Raw genomic sequence first — 26,665 nt, 5'->3', positions numbered from 1 at the left:
GTGTATTCCAGCCTCAAACCAGAATTAGAGAGAATAAAGTCAAAATGCTGTGTGAGACAATGCCACACAACAAATCAGAAAGTAACATTATGAAAAGCATGATTTTGGACCAATGAGATTGCACCATGGGTAGGGTTACCAGCATGATGCAGAAGAAATGGAAACTAAATGATTAACAAAACAGGTCACAGAAGGTAGATGGAGGTACCTGGAGTTTGTCTTCATAGTTCATTTGGTCTTTGAGAGGGCGGAGCTCTTGGGTTAGATAATAGGAGTTGTGCGCATGTTCAGGGGACACAAAGTCCACATTCACTTGGATGCAACTGTGCAGATTCATCACCTAAAAAAAAAAAACACACGGCAGGTGTAAATACTGAATACTGAACACCTGGTGGAGTGACAGCTTTAGGAAACCAGTCATCCTTCCCAAGAGCCCAGGACGGATTGCTTTAGTGAGTGTGGTAATGTACCTGGTGCAGAGCTCCAGCAGGGATGATAACAGCATCCCCATGGAACTGGAGGAGTGTGCGGCTCTCTATGCCATATTCATCCTGTAGCCTCTGCCTCAGCCTGGGGCTCAGATACCAGCCGCCTTCACGCAGGGGGTCGGAATCACCGTCCAACTCAGAGTCAGAGTCTGCCTCCGGATCCGCTTCAGCCTGCTGCTCAGCAGCAACCTGCAAACACACAGAAGCATAAATATCATATTCTCATTAATGGGGGGGCAATGCATGTTTATTGAACTAATTTAATTTAATCTGGATTAAATGTAAAGCTAATGAATGGTTTTAGGAACATTGACAGGGAGAACAACAAAGGGCACAAGACAGAGCCTTGTGGCACACTATACTGAACTAGCACTGTATCGGACAACTCATCCCTCACCAGCAATTAAATAAACTCAATAGCTTTACATGATCAAGGAATGTAGTACCTTTTGTAGAAACTCCTGGATCTTTTGTAGGTCTTTACTCATGTAGATGTGCCACAGAGCACCTGGCGTCTCATTAGGGTCTTTCAGTCGTTTCTTTACACTCTCATCCAGAACTTCTCCTTCCAAGAGCTTTAGTACCCCTATCACAAAGGGTTTGACAGCCAAATTAATGCAAAATTACACACAAATTATTGCTCACAATGTTCCATAAAAGTTCTTATGGTGGCATGTTAAAGGACACCAATACATTTTTTATTATTTCAGCAATTTCCAAGACTCTAATAACGCAAGTGACAAATCTGAAGCCTAAATCTAATAAACAAAAAAAAAAAACATTCATTAACATTCATTTCATTAACATTCAAATATCTTTAAAAGAAGCATTATGGAAGCAATGATCTCACACAAAGTCAATGATAATGAACAACTATTGACTGTTGAATCATCCTATTTTCAAAATCCATATACAGAACATTTTTGGAACCAGATCCACCTCTCTTACGAAGCAAATAATTTTACTGTTAAATAATGTACATGCAAACCTAATGAGGCAAAATAAATATGTTAGAGGAAAACATCAGTGCTAAAATATCATGTTTACGTACAAGTACCTGCTTTGGATGAGGCTCCGTTTCCTTTGGCCACCCCGACATATACCAGAATACTCATGGTGTCTGAGATTTCAACATGTAGATTGCTGGTCCCGAAGTCTTGTTCTGGACATGTTGTTACACCTGAACAAACACTGGAACATAAGGTCCATTGCATAACAAAGAGCACAACAGCACTGTCAGATAGTACAGGAAAGAAAGAATACCGTGGGCGCAGCAGAGGCGAGGACCAAGGTCAGGTCGAATGAAGAAGGAGGGCAGATGTGAGGCCAGGTTCAGATGTGCCTCTGGGTCTGTGTACTCTGGTACCGGCAAAGACTTCATCACATCATGATATCTGAGGTGGGTGAAAAAATATCAGTAAAACCTCATTACAGACCGTAAAAGCAATGTGATTTTTTTTAAATGAAAAAATATATATATTTTAATTTTTATAATAATGAGTACAACGGTGTTTACTTTATAATTGTGTGGTTTAAGCTGACTTGATGGTGAATTCTTGCGTTTTTGTGATTTTAATTCCAATTTATTTTCAAATCAAGAAATAATGTAGAATCTGATGGAATATCTGGTGAAAGTGTATTCAAATCGAGGAAGCATTAGCAGTACAAAGTGGTATTCTATGCAAATTCTAGTGAGGTCTGAAAGACAACATATGCTTCAAGCGCCCAGGGCGGCAATACCTGGCAGGCATGAGGGCCAAAAACTCCTCCCCTGATGGCCAGTCTTTCAGTCTATACACCACTGACTCCCCTTTATCGGATTTAGGTCTCTCTGTGGGTCACATACACAAGAATGCAAATAACCTTTAGTCCACAGAGTCAAACAGCAAAATCATATTCAGCAAATTAGAATAGAATTATGAGTACTTAATCACTCACTTGACACATCTTCAAAACCATCCCAGAACTCCTTGACCTTGGAGTTTGTGACGCTACCATCTCTGCAATTGTAGAGGTCACTATGAAGGCTGGAGAACTCACGGTTGAAGTGCTCAGGCTTCCACAGATTAGCGTTCAAACTCTTGTGCAATCCGGACACCAGCACTGGCTAAAGAGACATTGCACCAACTACAGCTTCAGAAGCATACAATGTGAAGATTCTTTTTACATTGTGTTTTCATCCAAGAAGCCGCTTTGAATGTCTTAGTTTAAAATAATCCAAATCAATGGTTACTTTTAAGTAATTAAATCCCAAGAGGTTTCATCCTGTCAATCCTAATTTTTACAGAAAGTAAAACTGTAATTTACTGTAACTTCTCTTATGAGTTAATTTCCTTTTCACCCAGTATCTGTAGAGATATAGTTAATGCTCCACTAGCGTGAGCGTTACAAACCTGCTCTTGTGTCCAGTTCTCTTTGAACAGTCTTTGGTTGCCTTGGTGACGGTGATCTTTGAGCCAAAGCAGCCGGCTGTTTCCTAGCCAATCGTGAGGGACAATGGTGTGGGGATCAGCCAATGGGCTTTCATCAAGCTTCACACCCTCTGGCCGCTGCCCCACCTCCCCTTCTGGCAGCGAATCCTGATTCAGCCCCACCCTGGCCATCTTTGTAGCGGGAATCTTATTTTCTACTACAGAAGCAATGATGTCATCCAGGATGTTAGGCACGCGAGTGTTTTGGGCTACCTAAAGAATGAAGCATGAATAGAGTTTGTTACAAGTCATACACCTAGTTTAGTTATCATCATCTTATATTCTTTTATTTACCAGTCTATATATATATATATATCTAACCTGTTCAGACAAGTTGTAAACTGGTGCAAAGGCACCTCCGGTGGCCCCGAGACGTAACTTCCCAGCTGTGGAGGTCAAAAGGTCACGCAGGGTTGATCCTTGTTCGGGGCTCGTGGACTTCCTACTGTGAGCTTCCATTACGTCACACCCTGCCTTCTCTATAAATAAGAGGAAACAACATGTCAAGAGCATTTTATTCAGAAAGTACACAGAATTAGCCAGAATTGTGTCAAAACCAGGCAAAATGGGAAGTTACCAGCGGCAAAAATAAAAGTGACACAAACACAGCCTCACACAACACATTTGAGGTTAAATACACTATCCCCCAGTTTCACAGACAAGGCTTAAGACTAGTCCCAGACTAAACTGTAAATCTGAGCTGTTTCAACTGAAAGAAACTTGCACTGACTGATCTTAAAATATATCAGTGCCTTTGGGCACATTTATAAAAGTTATTTAAATCTAATTGAACTATGGTCTAATCCTGGTTTAGTCTAAGCCCTGTCTGTGAAAGCAGGCCTATGTGGAGGACATATTTTGGACCAATGAGATTTCATGGTAGGCAGGGCTACCTTCATGTTGTTAATAGTGCTGTCAATTGATTAAAAAAAAAATTAAAAATTAAATCGCACATTTTTTTCTGAAATTAATCACGATCAATCCCACCTAACAATGTATTTAAATACACTTTTATATTGCAATAATTTCACATTCAATCTTCAAATTAAGGTAGAAACAACATAAAGACACTATATTTTTAATATTTGTTTAATGGCATCTCTTTTTTTATGACTGAAGGGTATCACTAATACCAATACTGATGTCTCTATAAAATTCTTTATTTCCCTAATATTTATCCATTGACTATATTAACGATACAGTATAAATGAGAGCTATCAATTTTAACATTTATTAGACTTTAAAAAATAACAACCTCTAATTTAAGTGAACTTAAAACAACCTTCACATAAACCCATTATAATAAATGTCATATTTACCTGTCCCCGACAGCAAGTAGGAAATATACAGAATTTGAATAAAGTTTGTCAAACACTAAATTCTAACTTAAATATAGATGAATCTTTAAAGCTTCAAAAGTTATTTCCTCTCTTTTTCTTTTGTTCTTCGATTAACAGACATCACAGCAGCTGAGATATTAGGTTATTTGGCTGCTATTACTTAAAGAGCTGCCGCTGCTGAACGTGAAGCTGATCTGATACGCATGCTTGTAGTTTCATTTGCGCTTTAATACAAACTAATACAGGCTACAGCGTGCATCGCCCTATTTGTGTGTGCAATTGAAGAGCATGCGCTAAGTGCTACGAGCACAGTATAACAGCTGACAGGAAAGGAAAATTTGTTTTCACTGACATGTAGCCTGACGACATTTTTAACGCCGTTAAACTGGAAAAAATTAATCGCCTGCATTAATGCTCTAATTTTGACAGCACTAGTTGTGAAAAAATACAAACAACCAATAAAGTGTCTTATTGCGCATTGCTTGTTGTGGACTATATTTAAATGAAGATGATACAAGTGCAGAATGGATGAATGATGTGTTTGGTTTAGAGTGTTTGTGTAGGACATTCCTTACCTCTTTTCTCAGTGTGCGCTTTCACTGTGACATGCGAGTTCTTCTGCTGATCTGGGAACTGCCGGCTCTTCAAGTCACTCTGATCTGTGTCTGAAAGCTGATGTCACACCAAACACTCTTTCATGAAATGTTATTCAATCAACTATTCAGCTTCACATGCATCTAAACATTCCTGTTGCAAAAGCAGCAGAGCAGAGGTGTCCAATCTTGCTCCTGGAAGGTGAATGTTTGCAGATTTTAGCTCCAACACACTTGCCTAGAAGTTTCTAGTGTGTTTGAAGACCTTGATTAGCTGGTTCAGGTGTGTTTAATTAGTTTTGGAGCTAAACTCTGCAGGACACTGGCCCTCCAAGAGCAGCTTTGGACACGATGCAGTAGAGCATTGTGTTACCAATGCCAAAGATATGGGTTTGATTCACAGGTAATTTATGTACTAATAAACTGTATACTCTGAATGCAATCTAAGTTGCTTTGGATAAAAGCGTCTGCCAAATGCATAAATGTAAATGCAAAGTGGAACTCTAAACTTGCCAGGGAATAAATATACCAAATACATAATGTGAAGTTGGCATCTTACTGGTGAGAGTCCGTTGGTAGTGGCTGTGCTGGGGTTGTGGGTTTTGCTGTCAGTGCAGGAACAATGGGATGGGATTCCAAATTTTTCTCTCATTGAGTGCACAGACCTCTGCATGTCCGCCAATACTTAGGAAAAGATGGCATTGCACTACTTTTACTATCAGGTAAACAGTCAAAGATGACACAAAACCAGATGTGATGTTTAGATACATATAAGTAACAAACCTGTACCTATGCTTACCTGTTTCAGGGACAATCTGAGTAGGCATTAAGTTCTTGAAGTCATGTGGCTGGTTCTTCACGCATCGGACCCAGGCATACAGTTCCTTATCTGAACGACAAAACATACAAATTGTCAGAAAGAGAAACAGCCAAAAAAACAACAACAACAGCATATGTTTGTTTTGGATGCTGGTGTCCCCAAATGGCTTTTTAACTAGCTTAACCATTAAAACTGAAAACAGGTCTCCCACATCTTTTGATCAGTGAAGTTCTTGAGTTTTTTATAAAAACAATTTCCATCACCTTTCTTATCCTGAAAATCATCATTTAAAAATTTCTTGATTTTTCCATATTTTCCATGACAATCCTGTTAGCGAGACCATGTTGGTCGACAAACAATAACAACTAATTTTTTAACATGCTAGATAGACCAAAACCAAACTAATGTAAACCACCTTGGACCAGAATGGAAACTCTGTGTAGGCTTTTTCCAGAGAGGTGAAAGGAAAAGGGCATCCTTTAGGTAAATTAGGTTAAAATCAATAGGAAAATCTGTGATGCATTTGCAACTGACCTTTGGCTTTCTTCTTCTCTCTGGCTTTATAGCAGTCCATGCAAACCACAAAGCCACATTTATGACAAGCCCAGTGCATGTTGAAAAGAGTGGCCTCACACGCGTCACACATCTCCCTCACACCTCTCACTGCTCGCTTCCACATGATCTGAGCTGGAGAAAGGGAAAGAGAAAGAAGACAGCAGGCCAAGGTGAAAAAGACAAAATGACAAGGAATAAGAGACTTTGTGTATCCGTAATTCCACACAAACATACTGTCTTTCTTGACCCAGGTGAAAGCAGTGTCCTCTGTCTTTACGAGCTGGCAGAACTTGTCTCCGATGAGCGTGAGGACAGATTTTGATGTTTCAAGGTCTATCTTTCTCCTCTTCTTGTCCTCCTCGTCCTCTGAGCTGCCCGTCCACACCGTAACTGCCTCCTCATCTGTCTGCTCAGACACCGAAAACCCATTCACACGGATAACGCCGTTCTTACTGTACGACAGACTGAAGAGAGAGGGGGAAAAATTAGTGCATGCATAAATTGTGCTGTCTGACTGATGATGTGATTGGATTTTAAAAGACAATAGTTCAGATGTTTAAACAAACTTGAGTGCATATCATTAAAGTTGGACTCCGCAGTACTTCATGAGACTTGAGTAAATATTGCACCAATGATAAACCAAATAAACCCCAAATGAAGTGCATCACAGGGAGTTCACATATGTCCAAAAACAGTGCCAACAGAATTAAAGACTGACCGTCGGAAGTAGTAAAATCGGCAGAAGACGGGTGAGATGGCAGGCTCGTGAGTTTTACGTGAGCGATCCAAGCGACACTCTCTGCACTTCTGCACGTTGGGCCCGATCTCTGCACACGAGTCGTCTTGTAAGAACGCTTCTCCAGTTTGCTTGAGCTTCCTCACCTTCCTCCAGTCTTTCAGCACAGAGCGAGGGATGCCATCTAGACAGAAATAACATAGTTGAGCAAAGTACACATTTGTATCCCAGCGTTAGTTTGAATTTGCATGATTTGAATTGTCATGGCTTTCATTCCAGGTTCTGAATGCCATGGTGAAACTGATACTCAATTACATTTTGGCAGAAACATACAGTATGCATAATTATTCAGCCAGTCAATTTTGCGTAAACACAGCTGCTATCAGATAAAACACTGAATACTGCAAAGGTACATTATTTTCCTATTCATATTTTCTAGGTATTGGTCTTTATAGAAGATTATTCTCCAATCAGGTTTGAGATGACTCGACACTAAGAGTATTAAATAAATGGAAAAGAAAAAAGTGAAAAAGCCAGTATAAAACAATATAAACATACTGACTATATTTGACACAATATATAATTGACACTCATTCTCTGTGGAGTTTATCAATGTTTTGATGGTCTAATTATTAACATTTTCTTTGGGTCTAAACACACATCAGCATTTAAACAGGTGGAAAAACTCACTGCTGTTAGCGAGTCTCTGTTGAGGCTTATCCTTTGCACTTTGCAGAGTTCCATTGGGTTTGGCCTCTTCCTCTTCTTCCTCCTCCTCCTCCTCCTCCTCCTCCTCTACTTTCTTCTTCTGGTGGTCATTCTGCTTGATTTTAAAAGAGGACTTGGGCTGTCGTTTAAACCTCCTTCCTGATCCTCCACTCTCGCTTTCATTCCCGGAGTCTCCTCCACTCTCGCTGTCACCGCTGGACACTAATGGCCGTTTCTCGCCTCGTTTCTCTCTCTCAGGCTTCATATGAACCGGGGTTGAACGTTTTTCAATAGATTTCTTGTCCTCCACAATGGACTCCTTACTCTCCAGCTTGCCGTTTCTGTCCAAGACAGGTTTAACATCTTCTAAGGAAGACTTCTTGCCCACTGTCACTGGTTTCTCATCGGCTATGACAGATTTTTTGTCCTCTGAATTGAAACTTAGAGCATCACTAGCAGACTTCCTATCCTCTAAACCAGACTTCCTGTTCTCTTGAGTCTTCTTGTTCAATATTTTGGACTTTCTGCTGTCTAGGGAGGGATCTTTATCCTCCTGACTGAACCCATTATCCACCAGTCCGTTAACTTCCAGTTTAATTGGCACAGAGATGCTCGTGCTGGTCAAAGTTACAGCTGTCTTAGTGCCATCTACTGTTTGGGAGACCGTGCTGACTCTGTCTTGCTCAGAATGGCGGGTCAGCCAGGCTTTTTTCAGTTTATGGTAGTTGTTCTGGCCAGATTGAGGTTGGTTGGTTACGGCCGAAGCAGGTGCCTGCTCATTGGTTAGTAAACCTTGTTTGGTTGTCGGCACAGGGCTGGAAGTCCCTGATGCCAGTCGGAGACATTCAGAAGAACTAGTGTTGAATACGGACTCTTTTTCTCTTCCTGAAGCATGTGCAGAACACACAGGGTGTGTAGTGAGAGTAGTGCAAGACCCACATCTGCTATTTAAGAGGTGAGAGGTATGTTTCATAGCATTTGATGGATGCGTAGTGTGTTGAGGCTGAATTGTATGCGTGTTATGTCTAGATTCAGCAACAGCTAGTCCAGCTCTGTGTTTCTTCAGGTGAGGGAAGTCTCTAGAAATGCAACAAGAGGTGGGAGAGGACTCCATCTTCGGTTGAACAGCACCAATCTCTCTCCTCTTGCATTGTTCTGCGATTAGGTCTATCCTAGATTGTGCAACATTCATATTTGTTAAGGGTTGAGCTGTGTTAATAGGTTTAGTTGTCATGTTTATGGGTGCATTGAAATCTCCCTTATGGGCTGTCATGTTGATGGGGTGAACAGTATCCAGAGGGGTCCACAGGACACCTCTCTTATGCTGAACACCGCTCTCCTTTGAGTGTGGGTTGGACAAACTTTCCAATGGTCTTATGTGGCCACACTGCATCTGGGAAACTGAGCTGTCAGACACTGTGTAACTTACTGTTGTATGTGTGTGGTTTGTTGGACGTACAATGACTGACGCAGTGGCTGACTGTGGTTTGACTACACCTCCATTTGTTGTGTGTCCACCACCTACTTTCTCTCTGCTATACATGACTCCACCCCATTGGGTATCGTAGGCTTGTAATGGCATTGTTGCTTTCTCTGGCACAAGTCTTTTCCCGTCTAAGGCGACATGTTTGAATTCAGGCAACAAGGTGGGTGGCCTCTGTTGCTTCTGAGCTTTTCCTGGCAAGCTCATTGGCTGGATGGGTGTGAGAGTAGGCGGGGACAATCTGCCATGTCCAGAGTCTTTTGAACCCACAATGGTTGGTGCCGGAGGGTGAAAAATAGGCGCACGGTGGAGTAAAGGCACGTTGCGTGGAGAAGAGGAGACAGAGATGAGAGAAGAGCCTGGCCCCCTTCTCTCCACAGACGCTACCTCTACTGCTTCCATGGAAGATGCTTTATGAGCCAGTTGCTCTGTGATCTTTCCCAGCAGACCTTCTTCTTTCTCATGGTGGCGTCTAACAAGAGGCGGAGGTCTGGCTCTCATTGAGACCTGTGAGCTGGAGGAAGTTAAGACGGGGGTAACTGTGTTGCTGGCACTGAGCCTCTCGTAGAGTTCTTTGCTGGCTGGCACTCTGCGCTGTGGAGGCTTGTTCTCCACGCTGTTAGACAGAGAGGCATAGTAGCTGCTCGGAGTGAGGGTTGGGGTGGGATGGGCCGAATGCGGCCGAGGAGGTAGAGTGTGTCTGAATGCATGCACATCTCTCTCTCTGTCTCCGTCTCTGTCTCTGTCCATCTCTCTCTCCCTCTCCTTGGCAGATGTGGAGTTTCTAGGGTATCGTGGTTCCCTATCTGAGCCCAGTTTAGCAGTGAATGGTGCCACCTCACTGCTCTCCTGAAGAATGCGGCGGTTCTCTTCCTGGTAGCGGTTAGGTCTCTCTCCTGTGAGATCATAAACAACAAGTGGCTGTTTGGTTCGACTTGGGGACAACTCAAGGGTGACTGGGCAATAAGTCTGCCCATTTTTGCCTGCTGCTGTGCGGAGACGCTCCTGTTCAGACTTGAGGTGAGCGTGGATGAGTGTGCTCTCAGTGACAGCTCTTCTATCCAGCTCTCTAGAAACAAAAACAGCAGGAATGAATGTGGAAGAGAGCCTGTCAGTATGTCTGATAAGTAAGATATAATTAACAGTGGACCATAGGAAATTAATTCAAAATTAATGCACACCCAAGGTTGGTAATGTGAGTTTTAATAATTTAACGGTCAGGTCTTGTTTTAGACTACCGGTACTAGTTTGTAAAGAATATGGCGAAGTGAAATGAAAGTGTAGTGTTGTCAATAAGCAGTTATAGAAAATAACATGCAGCAACATCTGTCAGTCCATTACAATGCAACAATGTTGTGCTATTTAAGGCACAAAAATTATATAAAGTGGGAAAAGTGTGTAGGAGTTAGCTGAAAACTTACTCTGTGGTTTTGGAGGAGGGTGTGCAATGTTGAGCGTTCCTAGACACTCTCTGAGGGTCAGCACTGGAGGGTCGGATGGGTAGTGGCGGTTGCAACCCTTGACCGTCTGCATTAGTAACAGTGGTGGGCTGAGAAATCCAAGGGCTTGGGGCGTTCTGTTATCACACAGACAAATATACAGTGTTTCATACAAATTTATAGGACCTGTTTTGGTTTGATATAGACATTTATCTCTATCTATCAAAGGACATCAAAGCTTAGGGAGATAATATGAAATAAAATACAAAATAAAATGTGTGCAAGGACATAAGTCAGTCCCTTCCAATACAAGAATACAAGTACAGTGTCTGTACACTCTCACACACATTGAAAAACACAATCTTGTTTATATCCATAGTACACGTAAAGATGAATAGTGGTTTACAGACAACTCAAGGATGCCCTGATACCATATGAATAAAACAGAGGGGGGGGGACGTCTGCTGCCTGGATGACTTTCTTTCAGTTCATCATTCTTTTCATTGCTTGCTGTAGTTTTCTTTTTCATTTTCTTGTTCCCTAGTCTCCTGTCCATCTCTATTCAGCCTGTCACAATTCAAACAACCCACTGCAATATACGTCCATAATACCATAACCTGCCTCTTGATGCTTTATCTCGGCTTAAAAACTAAACCAGACAATATTACACAATCGTCATTGACTTGCATGACATCCTTATAAAATCCAGAGGAGCCAGCATAATACCCACTATGTCTACAGCAGAATTAGTAGTAAGGGAGCTCTCTTCCATATGCACACCTCAGGGGATATGCTCTGCTTCGTCTAGACTTCTCCCTGACAATCTGAGGTTTAGCTATGATCTCATAAGTACCATAACAACTAGACAAATATCATCATCTGTATACATAACAACGCCATAAATAATACGAAGCATGTGCTACCAATACAAAGTGTTGGAGTGCTTACAACCAAATTTGACTCGAAAAGACTTAAAGAGATCAAAAATGACAATTCTGTCAATTACTCACCCTCATGTCGTCCCAAACCTGTAAGACCTTCGTTCATCTTCGGAAGACAAATTAAGATATTTTTGATGAAACCTGAGCGCTTTCTGACCCTGCATAGACAGCAACGCAACTACCACGTTACAAGATAGTAAGGACATTGTTAAAATATTCCATGTGACATCAGTGGTTCAACCATAATTTTATGAAGCTACGAAGAATACTTTTTGTGTAAAGAAAACAAAAAAAATAACGACTTTATTCAACAATTTTTATTTTCTGTGTCAGTCTCCGCTGCCATTCACAACAGTACCACGATACATGTGTGTTCTACATCAGAACGCCGGCTACTCCATCTGCAGCACCACATGCATGCATCGTGGTTCTGTTGCAGAAGAGAAGAACTGTTGAATAAAATAGTTATTTCTGTTTCCTTTGCGCACAAAAAAGTATTCTTGTAGCTTCATAAAATTATGGTTGAACCACTGATGTCACATGGAATATTTTAACGATGTCCTTCCTACCTTTCTTAGCCTTGAATGTGTCAGTTGCCGTCTATGCAGGGTCAGAAAGCTCTCGGATTTCATCAAGATGAACAAAGGTCTTACGGGTTTGGAATGACATGAGGGTGAGTAATTAATGACATAATTTTCATTTTTGGGTGAACATTCCTTTTAAAAATCCACTATAGTGTTAATTTTTTTTTTTTTTTAATTGCTATGACTGTCTATGATCCACCTATTCCTCAAAGGCCATATCCATGTCGGGTTGCTGGGAACCAATGAAGGCAGAGAAACACTCAAGATTGATGGGCAGACCATCACAGGGCAAACACACAGAGACATCCAAATCACATCTACAGATAATTCAGTGTCCAATTCACCTATCATTCATGTCTTTGGATTGCGGGGGTAACTGAAGCACTCAGAGAAAACATGCATACACCACACCGAAAGGCCTTCTGGCTATCTACTGAGCCACCATGTCACCCACAGGAGTCATAGGAGCCCTCAAACCCAGTTCCCCACAAGCTCTTTATATGTCAGAGCAACAAACTCTGTGCCACAGCTCTTACCAGGCTTAATATCTTAAATGACTCCAGAAATGGGGATGTGCATGCTAGAATTGTGTGAGGCCACTTACACTCCTCACGCTGCTGTCAGAGATGCCAGCACCATCTGGGTGTGTCCATTTGGATGCTTGCAGGCCCAATCCAGGGTAGCTATGGGCTCCGTTGGGGAAAGGAGGCCACAGGAGGGGATAGAGACCAAGAGGTGCCAGAGGAGCTGCACCAGAGGTCTGGCCCAGGAGAGACGGGTTACCTGGAAGGGCCAAAGGATGATGGGGAAGTCCCAGAGCTCCGATACGAGGATGTCCAGACAAGAGTGCAGGAGGCAGGAGGGACGGGAGGAGGTGTGGATGAGGGATGGTTGAGTGGGGTGTGCTCAGGGAGCAGAGGGGAGGCTGGGAGTGGAGGGGAATGGGCGAGAGGTGTGCAGGGTGAGGGGAGGGACTCAGTAGCTTGCTATGGGAGGAAGCAGGGGTAAGGCTGGGAGAGCTGGAGGAGGGAGAAGGAGTCTTCAGGTGGTGTTTGGGGTTTGGGGGTGTGCGAGGGGGCTGAATGTAGGCGGAGTGGGTCTCAAGCTCCGTCCTGATTAGTGCAGGGTCTCTGTAGATAGTGAAGGGCTCCTTCCTGTCCACAATGAGGGGACTTTTGGTGGACTTGTCAGGAGTGGGAGTGCGATTAGGCGTACGGGAAGGAGAATGTGTTGGGGTTCTGGATCGGTTTGGGGTTGGAGAAGGGGTCTGAATCAGGACTGGAGTTGTGGAGCAGGTCACTCTGGGATTGGGTGCCATTTTAAGGCCGCTAAGAGTTCTGTCCATAGATTTAGCCAAAGGAGCAGCGTCCTTCAATAGGCCAATCTCTAGAGATGCACTCTGCTTCTGCTTGGACATCTCCCGTACAGTCTGAGGCTTAGACATGAGCTCAGGAGAGGAGCAAGGACTGGTGTGCACACTAGGCTTGTAGATAGCTTCCAAGGAAGTTACAGGTCCATATTCTGCATTCACAGCTGCTGCTGGAGAACAGCTCTGTTTAGAATCCACATCCTCCTCTTTGTTGCAAGGTATGACTGGAGAACAAGGCGGTGGTCCTCTAGGCTCCTCTTCTACTGGGACTGCATTGTCTCTGCTGACTTCAGAATGGGGAAATTCTGACCTCCTGACCTCTGATTGGTTAAACTCTGACCCCCTAGGCTCTGTGTGGGTGAACTCTGACCCTCTGACCTCTGGATCATTCGTCGTCATCTCGTGCTCAGCCTCTGCTCCTTCACAATCCAGAGGTGATGCATGTAGCAGCACACATGTAGCATCCATGGAGACCAGCTGCTCACTCTCTTGGGACGCCAGAAGCGCAGACACGGCCTCCGAGTCCTCCCGAGATGCCCCCTCGCTCCTGTCCTCTATTTCTGTCATCCCTCCTTCGCCTTTCTCTTCTGATTTCCCACCACTAACAAGAGCACCAGACTCCAGTGCATCTGTGTTCCTGAATGCTCCATTGCAGGATGCACTAGGGGAATCGGATGGAGAAGTTTTTCCCATTTTCTGAGTCTCGCTCTCTCCTAATTGGTTAGGTGAAGGTTCCCCGCCTCTATGGGAGGGGTGAACCTCATAGTCCAATGGCCTCTTTGAAGTGTAACGCTGTTTCAGCTGTCTCTTTGATCCTGAATCCGAGGATGAATCCTGCACTCTGCAGCTGGAATTTTCAGAATCGCTGTTCTCTGACAGGTCGGACACACTGCCTGCTTTCAACCTCTTTAACCCACATCTATTTCTCTGCTTGTCATCTTTTTCCTCATCTTCTTTCCTCCTTTTTCTCTCACCATTGCTGTTTTTTGTTTTGGAAGAATCTAAAAAATAACAGATAAAAAAAATACTGATTTAGAAAAAGCTACACACTTACCGTACATGTAAGATTCTCATTAACACTTTGTAAAAAATCTGAATTCTGTATCAAGCTAATGCCATAAATCTGAATCCAGCTAAATGTAATTTAACACAGATAGAGCTCCTAATATCATCATAATCATTATCCATGGCTACAGCTCACCTCTTGCCTCCTCACTCCTCTTTTCAACCCTCATGCCTTCTTTTTCATCCTCTTCCATGTTGCAGTTCTGTGTGCTCATCTCAGATTGCTGCTGCACTGGCCTGGAGCTGCACACCTTCAGCAGAGAGACAGAGTGTGTTTTCTAACTAGAGGATGAAAAAGTACACTGCTGTGATGCATTTGGAAGTGTTTTAAAGTCTCTACCTGGTCATTTGTTGTAGTGCTGTTTGATATGCTTCCTGTGCCCTGGAAGCAGATTTAAAAGAGGCAATGAAGACAACAACAAAGACAAAGACAAGACACAAACATTTACTTGGCATCTAAATGAGGACATACCATAGGTCATACCATAATTGGTCATATTTAACATACTTTTGAGGACAATTTTGTCCTGCAACTAGTGTACACACATACAAAAATGAATGTCTTCACTCACAAGAAAAATCCTATTGATCTTGGTGATATGTGATTTGCGTTTCGAGTTGTCTCCCATCAACGAGGAGTGGGTGATATCATCTAGCAACATCATTTGAACCAGCGATGGATCTACATTCATCTCCCGAACCTTTGAAGAGGAAAAAATTACCATAATATAAAACACATTTTTACATAATCTTACTATACACAGCCTACTATATATGTGTGTTTATGTGGTCTCACCTGGTCAGTCATGACAGCTACGCTTCTGTTGTTCTGGTCGTGATGTGTGATGACTCCAGACAGCCACTGGGTTTTGGACTCCTGCCTGAACACTTTCACTCTCAGGCCCTTTAGAGAACAAGCACCTGTCGCACAAAAGCAAATATCACACACATCAAAGAACTACCACTCACAACACTGATCTAACAGATCTCACTCTAATCCTCAAATCACCACACTCATGACACGTTAGTTCTTAAATTAATCAAATCCTTATTTGAGCCAAGTTTTATCCATAAAATGAACAATATATAGTATGATGTGGATGCATTCATTTTAATGCACCATTTAGTGCTTCACATTACTGCACCAGTAAGGTAAACAAAATATTGTAACTTTAGTTACAATCTATTATTAATAAAATGAATTATTTATCAAACTTCCTTGTTGTTTTTCACATTTCTGTTGCAACCTGTTAACTATTTGCATTGTTTTCATCCTAAAACACTCAGTCTTGGAAGTAACCCTGTAATGCATGGCATCTTGTGGTTATTTGCCATCTTCTAAAAACGCTTTAGATGTAAACTTTAATTGAATAAGCCACAATTAAAAATGTGACTTAACCATGAACAGCCACATTCACACCACATGCAGTACGATTCTAGCATCAAGCAATTTGTCTATAAATACCAGACATAACAAGCCATGACAAAATCAATCATACATCTTAGCCAATAAGCAAAGCGCTGTCTGATTTTGTGGCATCCGTGCTTTAAAATTACTACTGTAAGGTTAACCCTGCCTGTTTGAAAATGATTAACAGTTAAAAACGTTCATTAGAAATTTAGAAAAGTAATCCAAAAGTAATCAGTTATATTACTTTAAAAAAGTAATTGAAATAGTTTAAATAGGGTAACTTGTAACCGATTACATTTCCAAAGTAACCTTCCCAACACTGTTTGTTCATTTGGATATCACAGTTTGAACATTCTTGTTTTCTTTATTTTCAAGATCCGAGGTAAATTATACGTTGTCGCTTTCAATGTGGTTATTTCAGTCCTGCACAATGATAATTAAACTACAATTAAACCCCTTTAAGATTATACAAAACACATAATCAGCACCTGAGATTATCATTGTGATTAGACACAGTTTATATGTTCTTGTTACCAGCCACAATCACAGTCACAGAAACTGAAACCATTTCTAAAAGCAGAATCCCCTGTTATTTGTGTATAACTGTTGTGGCTGATTAGGACAAAAACTGTGATTAACATGGGAAAACTTTTATTGTGTGTTTTGGCATCTAGTGTCGGGCTAATGAACTTGGCAGACTAATTGTTTATTTTGATTACTAATAATAAATGTGAACTTTTAAACAGTAGTATCTTGTAACGTTTAACACATTTCTCTGCCTCGTGTTGTGACAGAGAAAATCAAGTAATGGCCTCTCGTGGCTTATAGCTTTATTTAAAACCAGTCAAACGTGAGAGCTGAGCGCTAATGAAGATATTGAACATGCAAAATCCTCTGTGTACTTAAGCAGAGAGAATATACTGAGCGAAGATGTTTGACAGTAAGGCTTCAAACAGTCAACTCTGAGTTGATCAGATTTACCCAAACATCCTTATCAAACGCAAACTAACAGAACAGATACCGCAAACAAACCAAATCACAGGATCCTCACACAGATCAGCATTACAAAGATTTTTCCTCTGAGGAATGAAAGCAGAGAGAATACCTTGCTGAAGAATGTTCTGGAATTGGTTTTGTTTGAGCCAGACCTGGACCTGTTCCTGCAGAGACGGATCATCTCTCACAGCTGGTTTTCCACCGTCCACTTCATCCTTTAACAGCAAAACAACACAGCTTGAGACAAGTTCTGGTTTTCTTTCCTTTTTTGAGAAAAGCTAAAAATTTGATGTGTTATAAATCACACCGAAGGCTCCAAAAGCAAAGATGAAGATGAAGGAAAGCAACAGTTGCATACCAGGCAGCTTCAGATGGGGGAGGGATGTCAGAGAGAGACAGCGCGCTCACACACACACACACACACACACACACACACACACAGGCATTACTCATCCATGTACACAATAGACACACCTCCTCACTGTACATACACTCAAGACTGGAAATTATGTAACGGTAGTGTGCGAGGGATATTTAAGCCGAACTGCAGCTGAACTCCCAAAACCTCTGCCTGTTACTCACACACACAGCGAATAAACACAGAGGCTACATATCATTTCCAATAAATATTACATCACACATCTCTCTCTTTCTGTTACTTCCTTCCAGTAATCTACAGAGATCACGAGTCCTGACACACCACGTCTGACAGCACACCTGTAAACACACTCCCACACATACACGCTCTCTACTCGCCTCGCATTTACATTGTACGTTTTTTCCCCCTCAGGATTCAAGTTTGTCTTTTGCTCTTGAGTAAGTCAGTTTTTTTGTTTGTGGCAATAGTTGCTGAATGTATGTGAAGGCATAAGAAAAAGAAAATTATTGTTACTAATACATTATATATTAATTATTAATATCAATAAGTGATATGTTATATAATATATATATATATATATATTAATTATTTTATTGTTAATCATTAAAGCTGTCAGTAATTAAATATATTGTATTTATATATTTATATTTAATTTCATATACTTTATTTATATATTATTAAAAAATATCAACAAGTTATAACATTTATTATAAAATATATAATTATTTTATTGCATTTATTATTATCATTAATTATTAAAATGTATTATAATTATCAAATATTATATTCATTAAAATATTTGTATTGTATTGTTGTGTTCTACTATATTATTAAAACTTAACTAATTAATTAATCAAAGCACTTTGAATTGAGATGATGAGTGGAGGAGTTAAAGAAGACTTCCATTGATCTTTTTATTGTGGAAAAAGCAGTCAAATTCAATCACAGTTATCAGCGCTCTCTCTCTCTGTCCATCAGTCTTCATCTGGCTAGTCTAATGTCTCAGTCCAATTTCTCCTTTGAGACTCATATACAGCTGACCCCTGAGTCTGCATCATCATCATCTTCCCCTCTCTCTCTCTCTCTCTCACACACACACACACACACACACACACACACGTGTACAGAGGCTCAGGTGCAGGGAAGAGAAATCTTTCACAGCAATACTGTGAACTGTTGTGACTTCCAACTGACAGAAAAAGCCAAACTAAAGAAATAAATGATGATATCACTGATTGTGCTGATGCTTATCCAGCATGACACACTTACAAACATATGACAGAAACTGCTCTTGACTTTAGAGATGCACACCATTCCATATCTGTATCGGCATTTTTTCCCCCCATTTATCTGGATTACCTTGATAAGGATGGAATCAGTGGCTGATAATATATTATGTTTGTAGATACTGTTTCTATGCCATTTCTCAAAGGTATTTAAGGGGTTTGTATCATGAAAACCTTTTTTTTTCTTCAAAAATTTTTTTGCAATAAACAGTTAAAAGATCAGAGAGTACATGTCCATGAGGCCTGTTCAATACACTCATTTACATAAAACCCTTAAAGGCACAGCAGCAAATAACGACCCATTGAATTCGGTGTCAGCGAAGGTGAAATATGGTCAAGAAAATCTTGTCTAAATTGTCAAAAAAAAAGAAGTATACATACCCTTTAACAGCTACCATGTCTTCTGTACACTAAGTTTATATATTTATCTAAATAACAATATATGTGAAATGTAGGGAATTTCCAAGATGGTCCAAGTAAATAAACATTGTTAAAATAAATAAAATTTAAATTTGGGTCATCATCTCTATTATGTCGTCACAAAAGTTTGCATGTATTTTTAAACTTTGTCAGTTTTAAAGACCTCATTGTTCTTGTTGATTAGTATCTTTGTTCTTTTTTTCCAAAGCTGACTGTTTAACTTCCTGAGAACTTTTAGATTTTATTTGATCATATTTAAGCCCATATAAAGATTTAAATGGTATAAGAAAAGCCTTAATTATTTCAAGAGGTCTTAACTTTGTGGACAGAAAAAATGGAATGGTGATATGGCCTAATGAGATTATTAAACTTCAAAAAGCTCTGACTTAAATGTGAGCGCTACACATTTCGAAGTAAAAACACTGTGCTGTTGTACATCCTAGGCTTGTGGTTTCATAACAGTTTGCAATCAATGAACAGCCTACATTTATGCCAAGCTATTGCTTATGATCTAATATGTTTATATCATACCCGCAAACTTCTCGCCTTTTGGATATTTTCACTGTTCTAATAACACACAGCTGCTTTGTACATACTGTATTTCTGCTGTTCCATAATCACCACCTACTGTCAGAGAGTGAATTTTCAATCATACATTTTAAATAAATATAAATATACTAACGTATCATTTAGGGATGCTCCGATCGATCGGCCGATAATCACTCGATCGGTACTCATACATTTGGCCGATCTCACGTACTGATCGCAATTTAATGACGTACATGATGCTGGGGACATAAATGATTTGGCGCCGCAGTCATGTCATTGCCAGTGTGAAAATGTTTTGAGAAACAATGAAAAATGTGTTATTTGTCGTGTATGTTTTGTATGATGATTGATTGATATTTCGGTTTTTAACAGCAGATTCAGTGCCGTTAGAGCTGATCTGCACATCACCGCACGCAGGAGCCAGAGCTGATCGCGGCCACTCAGTCAGTGCTTGTGTTTATATCAGCCACGGCTCTCCGCGCTGCTTGGCTAAAAATAGTCTTTTGTGAGTTGTCACAGCGTATTAAAGCTTATGAGTTACATTAGACTTCTCCATGTTGGAGTTTAAATGTTTCTATTTATTTTGCCCTCTCTAACATACATAACATGGATAATCAAAACATTCTCATCTTGAACAGAAAAGAAAGATAACAGTTTCAAAGTTTAAATTTCAACCTAGCCATCTAACATCAATTATATACATATTTATTTATATATTTAAATGTTCTTAGCCTACAGATTAATAACGCTAAACGTAGATCAGAAACGTCTCGTCACATCTGGTTTGAATACTCAGAGTCATAAGTTATAGATAGATAAATATAGATAGAAAGAAAAATAACTATATTTTCAGCATTGTTGTTTTCTGCTGTGTGTTAGTGAAAGTAATCTATAATTTTTTGCTGCTCACTGTGTTTCTGTTGTTGTTAGAATAACCGCTTCATCGCAGCTCTTAAACTTGGCGCCGGCGCGCGTCCGGAGAGAGAGAGAAAGGGCACGGTTGAATAAAGCACGTTTGGCTTTAGATAAAAATACTAGAGGATATAGTATATATTATGCATGAACACCATTTTAAATGAAAATTTAAATGTTCACTGTATAAGGAATAATCTTTGTGATTATTTCTATAACATTATTACATATGTTATATAAAGATTGAAGCATCAGAATCGGCATCGGTATCGGCCGAACACCATGACAAGAAATCGGTACTCGGCTGCAAAAATCCTGATTGGAGCATCCCTAGTATCATTTTGACCTTTTCTTCAAAATGTTCAAAGGCTGAAATGAGGTTTATCATTTCTTTCGATTTGAACTCTGAAGTTGTCTAAATTGTCATTTTTACAGTATATGGTATAAATATCAATTGGTGTTCATTTAATTTGTGCAGGTCTTAAGAAGGGCTTAAAACCTTATATTTGATATTCACAACCCGTGTGTAGTTAGGCTAGTATTAGTTTTTGCTGTCATCGGAATCTGTGAAATTTCAAGAATTGTGAAATTTCAATGGTATCTAAAATATCCTAACAACCTTATTTCCAGCAAAAATAACTATATGTGATCCTGGACCACAAAACCAGTCATGAGGTATAAGTCATGCATAACATTATAAGATTTATACATCATCTGAAAGCTGAATAAACAAGCTTTCCATTGATGTATGGTTTGTTAGGACCGAGATACAACTATTTGAAAATCTGGAATCTGAGGGTGCAAAAAAATAAAATACTGAGAAAATCGCCTTTTAAAGTTGTCCAAATGAAGTTCTTAGCAATGCATATTACTAATCAAAATTAAGTTTTGATATATTTACGGTAGGAAATTTACAAAATATCTTCATGGAACATGATCTTTACTTAATATCCTAATGATTTTTGGCATAAAAAAAAAATATTTTGACCCATTCAATGTATTGTTGGCTATTGTTACAAATATACCTGTCCTACTTATGACTGGTTTTGTGATCCAGGGTCACATATTGTTATTGTGAAGCAAAAACTACTTATACAGTGATGTAAGATTTTGGTCATCCCACCCCTACACATTATTAACAAGAGCTCACCGCAGTGGGGCAACGGGATCTGCTGCTGGCCAGCTGTGTGGGTGCGATCAACGTGTGTGTGTGTGTGTGTGTGTAAAGAGTTCTAATAATATCAGTGTATGTATGTGTGTGTGTGTGTGAGAGAAAGAGAGCGAGCGGCCATCTCTGATTACTATCTGCCCTTGCATAGCAAACATAAGGCAGTGTGTGTGTGTGTAAGTGAGCAGACTGCATGAGAGGGGGAATGAGAGAGAAGGAGAGCAGGACGGAGAGAGAGAGAGAGTGTGTGTGTGTGTGTGTGTGTGTGTGTATTACTCATCCGTGCTTCAGTTCTCAGGACGAAGGGAAGACATGATTTATTCATTTACCCGCAGGCAGGTTTTGATCTCTCTCTCTCTCCCTCTCTCTCTCTCTGGCTCAGACTGTCTTTCTTGTCTCGCTCACACAAACATACACAGTCTCTCTCTCTGTCTCTCTCTCCCCCGCTGTTTCTGTGCCTCTCTCACCTCGCACTCTATTCCTCTCTTTGACAAACACACACACACACAGCTCTGCTTCACTGGCCTTTAGGAGGAGGGGTAGCGAATGGAGGAGGAATGAGAGAGGAGATAATAAGACGGGGGGGATGAGGGAGGTGTGATTGGAGAGAATGTTATGTGGGCAGGATGAAGGGCAAATTGAGCTAACGATGATGGTAAGGTTAATTAGTGTTAATTAGCGTGTTACAGCGTGGCTTTCTTTGATTGGTGGTCTGGTTTTCCTGCTTTTAAAGTTCTCAAACAAGCTGAAATTCACTCACTCCATCACGATTGCAATCTCATTAACTCCTAAACATACACACATAAACAAACAAGCACTAAACTTGATAGAGCACACACACCTCAGCTGACCAAAACTCACGAGAAATGAGATGACAGAGGACGTGTGACGCACCGCAGGACAGAATGAACACGACACTGAGAAAATGAGATCTATTATAAATGCATTTCATTTACTCCGTTTATTCTTTATCTAATTTAGCAGCACATTTGGATATTTTAACTACAGATTGTCTGTCACTGCGAAGGCTGTGTTAATGTTCATGTCTGTCTTTATGACAGCTACTTTACCCACAAGAGCATCAAATTATCTCCATTTACGGTATGAATACTGAACCCTGGTCTTGAATATTCCAGGTAAAATACAAGTTGTAGTTCACACAGTAGAGTATGATGCTAACAATACCAAGGTCAAGAGTCCGATTCCTAGGGAATGCATGAACTGATATTGAATGCAGTGACAGTCACTTTGGATGTAAGCATCTACCAGCTGCATATGTAATGAAATGGAAAGTGAAGCTTTATTAACAACATGAATGACATTCTGTTGACTGCCAAAGGCAATCATTCAGACTCGTACCTTAGAGTGTAAAAACACACAAATGTGTTGTTGACAGTTATGCACTTACAATATATGGGTTAACCGTACAATAGTTAAGCTTATCTTGAGCTTAACCCAGTAATATTCCTTTAATTTGTATGATTCCTGTTATTCTAAAGCTATAAACCTTTTCATTAGGCAAAAGCAAGCTTTGTAGGCCGCATGTAATTTTAGTGTACATGACTTCAAAGTAACCAGGTTTAATGTTAGGCCATTATACAACAGTTTAATATTATTATAAAACACAAGTAGAAAAACATCTAAACTGACAGTACAGTACTTCCAAATGTTTGGGGTCAGTAATACATTTTTTTGAATTGTTTTTGAATTGCAAGGATGCATTAAATTTATATAAAAAAGTAAAATTTAATTTCAAATAAATGTTATGCTTTTGTACTTTCTATTTATCAAAGAATCCTGAATTTTTTTTATCATGATTTCTACAAAAATATTAAGCAGCCGTCTTCAACATAATAATAAGAAATGTTTTTTGGGCACCAAATTAGCATGTTATAATGATTTCTAAAGAATCATGTGACAGTGAAGTCTGGATTAATGATGCTGAAAATTCAACTTTGCCATCACAGGAATAAATTACATATTAAACTATATTTAAAACGTTATTACAGTAAAACAGCTATTTTTATACTTACTAATTATAATGACTGGTATTACTGTATTTGCTCTCTGTTCTTTGCTGTGCCTCTCCTAGGAACAATAATTGCAGCCATTTCAAGCGCAAAATAGTTTTAAGACATGCTTTTTTGGGGCGTTAAATAATGGCGCAAATACCAGTAATTTGATGAGTGCAAACGTTAGTAAATCTTGTTGCGTGATTCATTTTAATACTCTCCTCCCATAAATTTAGCATCTGAAAGGGAATCTCCAAATGCATATTCAGTAAGGTCAGGCGCAAAAATAACTGTGTCCACGCCTTTTCAGCACTAATTTGTCACTGCGCGTCAGAACCTGACAGTACTATTTCAACACCAAAAGACGGTTTGCGCTGGCGCAAGCTGTTAGTAAGACCGGCCCCAAAAATGTTACTTTTACAAAGTGTATGGCACTTCACAGGCAGCGGTTGTCCATTAGCCACAGGTTGAAAAAGGGCCAACCAAGAAAAAATATATTATATTAATCACTAACATCATGGCCTACTTTCCATAATCCAATCAGCAGTTTTACTTGTAAATATGTCACATTACAGAAATGAAATTATTGACTTTAAAGCAGTTAAAGCAGCATACTCAGAAATATACATTGTATATTGTATTGTATACTGTATTTATGTAGTACATATGACAATAGCCTGTAAAAAGATTAGTTGTTACAAACTTATGGAGCTACAAAATGGGTTATGACAGTTATAGTAGACACAACAAAATCCAAATCAAGCACTGATACAAACCCAACTGCACTGAACAGAATTGATGGATACTATGGCTGTATTTGTATTTTTAGAAACCGAAATGCACGGTTGTGTTTAGTCATCAGCCACAGTTTAGTTTTGAGGTTTAGTGGTTTAATGCCAGTTTCAATCAGCTCCGTTTGATCTTTTTCTCCACTGTCATTTCTATGTTCTACGAGATGAGAGAGGTGAGACGAGACATGCTGCTGCGAGAGAGACAGACAGGATGGGCTGATAGAGTCGTACGAAGAGTGAGATGACCTCAGTCTAGCGCACAGCCAAAGCATCACCACGGCAACATGTGCAAGAGAGACATCGGGCTGATCCAACTATTGCATCAGGAAGAGAGAGATGGGGGGGGGGGGTGATGGAGAGAGAGAGAGAGAGAGGGATAGAGGGAAAAACAGACATACAGACAGATTATTGAAAAGGATGAGCTAGTATGTTTGTAGCAGCTTGTGTTTACGTATGTACAGAGAAAAATTATAGCTGGAGAGCATGAAGAGAACAAACAAACTCGTGCTCCTTCCTCTGGCGAGAACAGCCACACACACACACATCCAGAGAGAGATACAGAGGGTTAGAAATAGATGATGCCGAAAAGTGCTTCATTGAATTCAAATTTGAGAGTAGAGAGAGAGGGAAAGAGAGGGAGATGTGTGTGTTTGAGAGAGGAGAGACAGAAAGGCTTGATTGAGAGGGACAGCGAGAGAGAGAGAGGTGTAGAGGGAGGGTGATGAAGTAGATGAGATAATGACAAACAGAGGAGAGTGAGTGAGAGAGGAAGGATAGAGTCACAGACTGACACACACAGAAAGAGTGCTCATAAAAATCAATGCAGGAGTCTGAAGACCTGTCCTTCAGTAAGAGAAGAACTACAAGTGCTGGATCAGAGACAGAGAGAGAGGCGCTCTTATACCGCTTAAATAAGAAAACCTGCACTATATCACTGACAGATGAACAGAAATATCTACAAAGCAGATCACAGATTTCACTAAACGTAATTTAAAGCTGAAGACAGCGATTTTTTTCTGTTAAAGCACTTCCTCCTATGCTTTACTGACACAGCAGTTCAGCCACAGGCGTGAGTTTGGGGTGAAACTGCCTGATTCACTGACCAATATAGCAGACTGAGGAAGTGTTGAAGAAGAAACTGGTTTTAAAGTTATATTTTTGATCATAATTGTTGACACCAGTGGCACAGAAATTACAAACTTTAACTTGAACTGAATGAGAGGATCATGTTGTCGTCCATATTACCATATAAACACACTGTACATTCATCCATTCATTTTTTTCCATTTTATTATAAATAATATTAACAACATGATAATTCAACATCCAACTCATCAAATCCCAATGAACAAATTACTGATGCATCCATACAGGAAATGTGGCTTATACCAATATTCAATAATTAGTTAGTTAGTTATTGATAAGTGAAATACACACATACACTACAGCAAAACACAGAAATAACTGACTTAAAACCATATTTTAGCTGGTAAAAATACTAGTGTTCTATTAATTTTGGACACCACTGTATACATACATACTACCATCATTACAGGTTTATGAGCTAATTATTACTTGAAGGTTTAATAACATTTTATTTAAGTGAAAGAGTGGATGAGAGTGAAAGCATAAATGAAATGAAAAATAACTCTTGTGAATGTGTGTGAAACAGAGAAGGAAAGCAGCTTTTCTTTTATACACACAGAGTGAAGTCTGTGTTTGTGTGTGTGTGTGGATTGAGGGTGGCTGACTCACAGCCGAGTGTCTTTCTCACCACAGCCTCAAAAGGGAAAGTGTTCCACAGAGCCTAATGGAAACCACTCTGTCTGCTTTTCCCTTCAGTAAACCTCTCCCCCTTCTCTCACTTACTTCAGTCTATCTCTGTCATACACCAGCACACACACACTCACTCGCGCAGGCAAACACACTGTTTGGAGCTTCCTAAAAACAGCTGCACTGTTCCCATTTCAGCTTAACAGGTCAACAGTGCTTAACCCTTCCCTCTACACACACACACACACACACACACATCCTCTCATTACTTGTCCACTTGCATACTTTCTCTCACACACACACACCCTCCACTGGCCCCTTAACATGTGCTAAGTAAAAACACAGCTTTGAGTTGTCAAGGAAACAGCAATAAATA

General features: G+C 40.1%; 1 protein-coding gene across 2 annotated transcripts in view; it reads right to left on the bottom strand.

Moving 5' to 3' along the window:
- jmjd1ca (jumonji domain containing 1Ca) overlaps nt 1-26,665 on the bottom strand; it is a 61,132-nt gene that overhangs the window by 1,437 nt on the left and 33,030 nt on the right. The window contains exons 4-26 of one of the 2 annotated variants that reach the window (XM_058748486.1): nt 17,109-17,214; nt 15,389-15,513; nt 15,165-15,293; nt 14,933-14,974; nt 14,729-14,843; nt 12,763-14,528; nt 10,616-10,770; nt 7,694-10,263; nt 6,986-7,187; nt 6,502-6,731; nt 6,247-6,399; nt 5,692-5,781; nt 5,452-5,576; nt 4,875-4,971; nt 3,281-3,438; nt 2,882-3,172; nt 2,427-2,595; nt 2,229-2,319; nt 1,752-1,882; nt 1,540-1,668; nt 935-1,074; nt 471-677; nt 209-340 (exon numbers count right to left, since the gene is read on the bottom strand). In XM_058748486.1, coding sequence (XP_058604469.1) covers nt 209-340; nt 471-677; nt 935-1,074; nt 1,540-1,668; nt 1,752-1,882; nt 2,229-2,319; nt 2,427-2,595; nt 2,882-3,172; nt 3,281-3,438; nt 4,875-4,971; nt 5,452-5,576; nt 5,692-5,781; nt 6,247-6,399; nt 6,502-6,731; nt 6,986-7,187; nt 7,694-10,263; nt 10,616-10,770; nt 12,763-14,528; nt 14,729-14,843; nt 14,933-14,974; nt 15,165-15,293; nt 15,389-15,513; nt 17,109-17,214 — 7,353 coding nt within the window. The remainder of the gene's footprint in view (nt 1-208; nt 341-470; nt 678-934; nt 1,075-1,539; nt 1,669-1,751; nt 1,883-2,228; nt 2,320-2,426; nt 2,596-2,881; nt 3,173-3,280; nt 3,439-4,874; nt 4,972-5,451; nt 5,577-5,691; nt 5,782-6,246; nt 6,400-6,501; nt 6,732-6,985; nt 7,188-7,693; nt 10,264-10,615; nt 10,771-12,762; nt 14,529-14,728; nt 14,844-14,932; nt 14,975-15,164; nt 15,294-15,388; nt 15,514-17,108; nt 17,215-26,665) is intronic. The other variant, XM_058748487.1, reaches the window with a different exon arrangement.

This window comes from Onychostoma macrolepis, chromosome 17 (genome assembly GCF_012432095.1).
Source record: "Onychostoma macrolepis isolate SWU-2019 chromosome 17, ASM1243209v1, whole genome shotgun sequence".
NCBI lineage: Eukaryota > Metazoa > Chordata > Actinopteri > Cypriniformes > Cyprinidae > Onychostoma > Onychostoma macrolepis.
The sequence above is the reverse complement of the archived record's forward strand: the minus strand, read 5'-3'. Positions and strand labels throughout refer to the sequence as shown.